Here is a 5,020-nt window from a genome sequence, read left to right as displayed (position 1 = left end):
CCGGCCCCGTCCTGCGAGAGGTCGAGGTCGCCCCGCCGCCGGCGGCTGCAGGCGGGCTTTGCCAGCCGAGCCTAGGGCGACGGCGAGGGAGGAGGGGGAGGAAGGCTGGGGGACCCGGCGGCGGTGGGCTAGGGTTTCCTCCCAGCCGCCGCGCGGGGGCGACACGGGAGGAGGAGGAGGGGGAGAGTCGGAAAGTTCTGATTTCAGTTTCTCCCTGTTGTTCTTTTCCTGTTGCAAACGCGCAGGTCCAAAAAAGTTTTGATTTTCAGCACAGAAGACACAGGTAGCAGGCTGAGATCCATGCGGCACTACCCAAATCCTCAAGCTCAGGAGTCACCATGCCAGTACAATGTTAATATGAAATGCTTGCAGTTTCGTAGTGCAACTGTCACTTCAATGTACAACAAGAACAGCAATCTGGGAAGAAGTTCGAAATTTACATCCAATAGTTCATGGTAGCAGCAACGGTCTTCCGCATCGCGACCCCAATCAATCGCCTCTATATCCATGGATTTAAGTATAATAACAAAATGGTTATTCGGCAAAAGGCTTACTCTGACTTCGTTAAGTCTTCGGCGTCCTATTGCCCTGTACATTGCTTCTTCTACCTCCCTGGCTTGGATGGCGTCGGAGATGATGGCGGCTTCATGTCAGGGTACTGCATGATAAATCAATGTGTGCAAATGGATTAGTACATTCCACAAATAAATAATTATGGATTAGTACATGATCATATAGAACTGAAACAGAAGCCTATATGCATTGGATATTGAACAATTTAGGTAGGAAAACATTTGAGCTTGAGCAATGACCGTCCGTAACTCTTTATTCTCCTGCTAGTACAAGAACATAGCGCCTGCCATAGTTTTCAAGAACCAAGGCCTTCTTTACAAGGCAATATTATATCCAGAAACAGAACTGTAGTGTATCAGCAGTAAATATAAAGAGAATCCTGTGATGGAATTAACTGTAAGTATGACGCCATGCAGCGGCCAGTCAGCATGTTGTTACTACTATTTTGTGAACAATATTTTAACTACTGTTAACTAGATCGAATTTTGATGAAAATCGAATATAGATCCTTCTGAATTACTGTATGAAGGTAGGAAGGCAATATGGTCATACATTTGCATATGGTGATAATGGTCTCCTTGGATGCTTCGTGGCTAAAGTACTTCCATTCAGTTCTTCACGACCATTCTTGGTTGCATGGCTTGTATCGTCTAAAGAGCTGCCAGGAGACATTAGTAGTTCATTATTCTCATCTGGCCTGCCTGGCTTGGATGGCGTTGGAGATGAGGGCGGTTTCAAGTCAGGGTACTGCATAATACATTCAGTATGTGTAAATAGATTACTACAGTACATGATCATAAAGAACTGACACAGAAACCTAAAATGCATTGGACATTGAACAACTTAGGTATGAAAACATTTGATCAGGGCAGTCTGTAAACTGTTTATTCTCCTGCTAGTACAGAGCATAGCGCCTGCCATAGTTTTCGGGAATTAACTATCTAACTGAGACATGGATAAGGCTTTACAAGGCTATACTATGTCCAGGAACAGAACTCTTGTATATCAGCAGTAAATACAACGAGAATTCTGTAATGACAGCGTGCAGTCCAGTCGGTCTGCGTGTTGTTACTATTTTCAAGACAAAAAGTCAACTGCTGTTAACTAGATAGAAGTTCGAGAGAATCAAATCTAGAGCCTGCTGAATTACTGTATGGAGGTAGCAAGGCAATGGGGTCATACATTTGCATATGGTGATAATGGTCTCCTTCCTGATTGCTTCGTGGCTAGACTATCCTTAGTTGCATCGCTTGTTTTGATTAAAGAGCTGCCAGTAGAAGTTGGTAGTTCCCCATTCCCCTCTGCCCTCCCTGGCTTGGATGGCGTCGGAGATGATGGCGGTTTCAAGTCAGGGTACTGCATAATACATTCAAGGTGTGTAAGTAGATTAAGGCATGATCGTAAAGAACTCAAACAGAAACCTAAAATGCATTGAACATTGAACAACGTAGGCATGAAAACATTTGAGCAGGGCAGTTTTAACTGTTTATAAACCTGCTAGTACAGAGCATAGCGCCTGCCATTGTTTTCGGGAATTAACTGTCTAACCGAGACACGCGTAAGGCTTTACAAGGCTATACTATGTCCAGAAACAGAACTCTAGTATATCAGCAGTAAATACAGGGAGAATTCAGTTAACTGGAAGTATGACAGCGTGCAGTGAGGCCAGCCTGTATGCTGTTAACTAGATAGAAGTTTGACGAAATCAAATCTAGAGCCTGCTGATTACTGTATGGAGGTAGGAAGGCAATGGGGTCATACCTTTGCATAAGGTGATAATGGTCTCCTTGGATGCTTCGCGGCTAAAGTATTTCCATTCAGTTCTTCATGACCATCCTTGGTTCCATTGCTTGTATTGACTAAAGTGCTGCTAGGAGAAGTTAATAGTTCTCCATTCCCCTCTGGCTGATCATCTGTTCCTTCAGTGCTCGCATCAGTGTGCGTTAAAGTTTTGCTCTTCTTTTCCCTTGGAAAAACATGAACAGATGGCGGAAGATAGTTTTCTTGAATTGCCTATGAAAATAGCAAAGATCAGTGCGGAAACAACGAGGTATGTACTTTTTGAACTGTCATAACTAACCTGCCAACCATCTGGGCCTCTCAGTCCCCCTTTGATTGCATATGCCTCTTTGAAACCATTGTTGAACAGGAGCTCAGCCACTTTCATTGAATTACCATCAAAGCTACCTTACACAACATAAACTTAAGTTGGTAACAGATTGCGCATGATAAAGTTCATAGAGTTATATAAGAATTGAAGCATAGTTGCTTTGGCATGATGAAAAGTATACAGCAACATCAGTACATTCAGCACCTATGCAAAACTGCCACTATCTGAATTCTGAATCTAAAGTAACAAGCTTCAGAGGGCAAAATTGACATGCCATCCATCTTTACCGGTCTCGAAGATGCACTAGAACATGACAATAAATTTTCTATTTATTTATCTACTTATTAAGTTAGACAATTAAATATAATAGGGACTAATTTTCCGATAAAGGATGATTTTATTATCTCAAAATGTAGCATCAAGTGGATACAAAGCATTATGAGTAACACCCGGCCTCTGCATAACTAAGATGCACACAGCCAAAACCAAAAGTCTGACAAACAAATCATGAAATACAAACCGACAAATCGGCAACAGTAGAGTCCTATAGACCGACACTACGCCTATGTCGAAGAAGGTGGTGGACCAATCCGTAGGTTATGATGCCATAATAGGGACTAATTGGATGGAAAAGAAGCTTATCCCTGTATTTCATTGTGGCAGAACGAGTAAAGTAATTGACTAATTGTTTCAGACTATTTTGAACTGTCAATGTGGCAGTTTTATCTGTGCTAGTCGCAAATAAACCAAAATTATTCAGATTATGCTCCACACTTACAAAAGACAATGTTCTTGAAACACGACTATGCTCTTCCTCGGTTCCTGAGCTCGAGTCGGAAGTAGTTCTCAGTTGTAACTAAGACGATACTAAATCAGTCTGTCTCAACTTTTTTTGAACACAGCGCAACAAAACTGATCTTAACTTGATATCGACTCGATCGATAGAAACAATCAGCCCGATCCAGACATTCTGGAAGGGTCTATTTTGATTCCACAAATTTCGTATGAAATACTGTAGTTGAATTTCGTTGTTTAACTACAACTGCATTGCACTACTAAATCAAAGTTGTGTACACGACTACTCTGCTGCATAAAAAGACATCTAGCACTAGAGAGCACATTAATCGACATTCCATCACGAATGATTCATGCCAATCCTATTCGATCAATACACACAACTACTAAAGCATTTCAGTAACGCAGGCACACCACCGACAGCAGGCGTCAATCGAGGTTCCATGGATCACTCACTTGTCAAGCACGCAGACGACGGTGTTGGCCGGGTCCGGGAACCTGGCGAGCACCTCCCCGAGGAACCCCTTCTCGTCCTCCTCGTCGAACTCCACCTGCACGGCGCTCTTCTCGACGAGCCTGAGGTTGGGCGGCGCCATGAACCGCACGCTGTTGCCCCGCCTGACGTCCAGCAGCTGCGCCTCCGGCGCGTCGCGGAGCTTGCGGAAGGCGTCGAGGGCGCCCACGGCCTTGTACTTCTTGAAGTAGTCCTGCGCCAGCGGGAGCACCACCAGCCAGACGAACACCACCCCGGCCACGAAGAAGGGGTTCCGGTTGTTGAAGTCGTCCACGGCCAGCACGATGGACTCGAGGCTCACCTTGCTCCCGCCGCCGCCGTCGGCCTCGGCCGCGAGGGAGTGGAGCGGCCAGGACGCGGCGGCCGCGGGGAGGAGGAGCAGGAGCTCGCCCCGCCAGGGCGGCGCCGCCGCATTCCGCGCCAAGATTCGCGCGGCGGGGGAGGGAGTTACGGAGGAGGAGGTGGTCCTGGCCGCATTGGGCGGCGAGAGTTGGCTCCTGCGAGGGTTCCGCGGGGGTCTGAGGAGGGTTGGGAGGTGGGAGGTGGAGACTTGGAGGAGGGAGCAGTGGTGCTGGAGGCGGAGGAGCGCCATGCGGGCGAGAGCTTGAGCTCCGTGCAAGGATAGAAGGAGGTGGAGCTCTCCACGCCCCGGGATTCTCTATCCGATCACTCCACCTTTTCCTCTTCCGAAAATGGATTTATTACAAAATAGTAGTGCAAGGAAGCAAAAAAGAGGAGAGGAGATTGCCGAATTTGGCCCATACGTCTGTTCCATACGGGCTGAAGAGCGCGATAGAATTAAGCCCAGGTCTACTTTTTTTTTGACAGAGAGATCCTCGTCTTCAACTTTGGGCGCGGCGACTGGCATTCCTATTTGACGCTTCATGCGCCCGTTTTAGTTGTTTTTATAAACTCCCGTAAAAAAAGTTGTTTTTATGAACGGGCGCACACCCTCCGAGCTAGGTCGGCCAATTAACTTTTTTTTTCTATTTTAAACCAAAAAAAAGGTGTGTGCGAAGGTTTCAATC

The 5,020-nt window shown here is 46.1% G+C and overlaps 1 protein-coding gene across 2 annotated transcripts; it reads right to left on the bottom strand.

The window, feature by feature from the left end:
* Nucleotides 1-352: 352 nt before the first annotated feature.
* Nucleotides 353-4,685, bottom strand: LOC123062905 (rhodanese-like domain-containing protein 4A, chloroplastic). 2 transcript variants are annotated; one of them, XM_044486587.1, is made up of 6 exons: nucleotides 3,935-4,682; nucleotides 2,654-2,756; nucleotides 2,335-2,586; nucleotides 1,756-1,929; nucleotides 1,126-1,320; nucleotides 353-658 (listed from the first exon to the last, which is right to left on the bottom strand). In XM_044486587.1, exons 1-6 carry the CDS (start codon nucleotides 4,582-4,584, stop codon nucleotides 605-607), a joined length of 1,428 nt encoding a protein of 475 aa, XP_044342522.1. In that variant the 5' UTR covers nucleotides 4,585-4,682; the 3' UTR covers nucleotides 353-604. The 2 variants fall into 2 exon arrangements, with proteins under 2 accessions (XP_044342522.1, XP_044342523.1); XM_044486588.1 differs by lacking the exon at nucleotides 1,126-1,320 and having other exon boundaries at nucleotides 3,935-4,685.
* Between the last annotated feature and the right edge of the window lie 335 nt (nucleotides 4,686-5,020).

Source organism: Triticum aestivum, chromosome 3A (genome assembly GCF_018294505.1).
Source record: "Triticum aestivum cultivar Chinese Spring chromosome 3A, IWGSC CS RefSeq v2.1, whole genome shotgun sequence".
NCBI classification, from domain to species: Eukaryota; Viridiplantae; Streptophyta; class Magnoliopsida; order Poales; family Poaceae; genus Triticum; species Triticum aestivum.
Note: the sequence above shows the minus strand (reverse complement) of the source record. Positions and strands in the feature narration are given on the sequence as shown.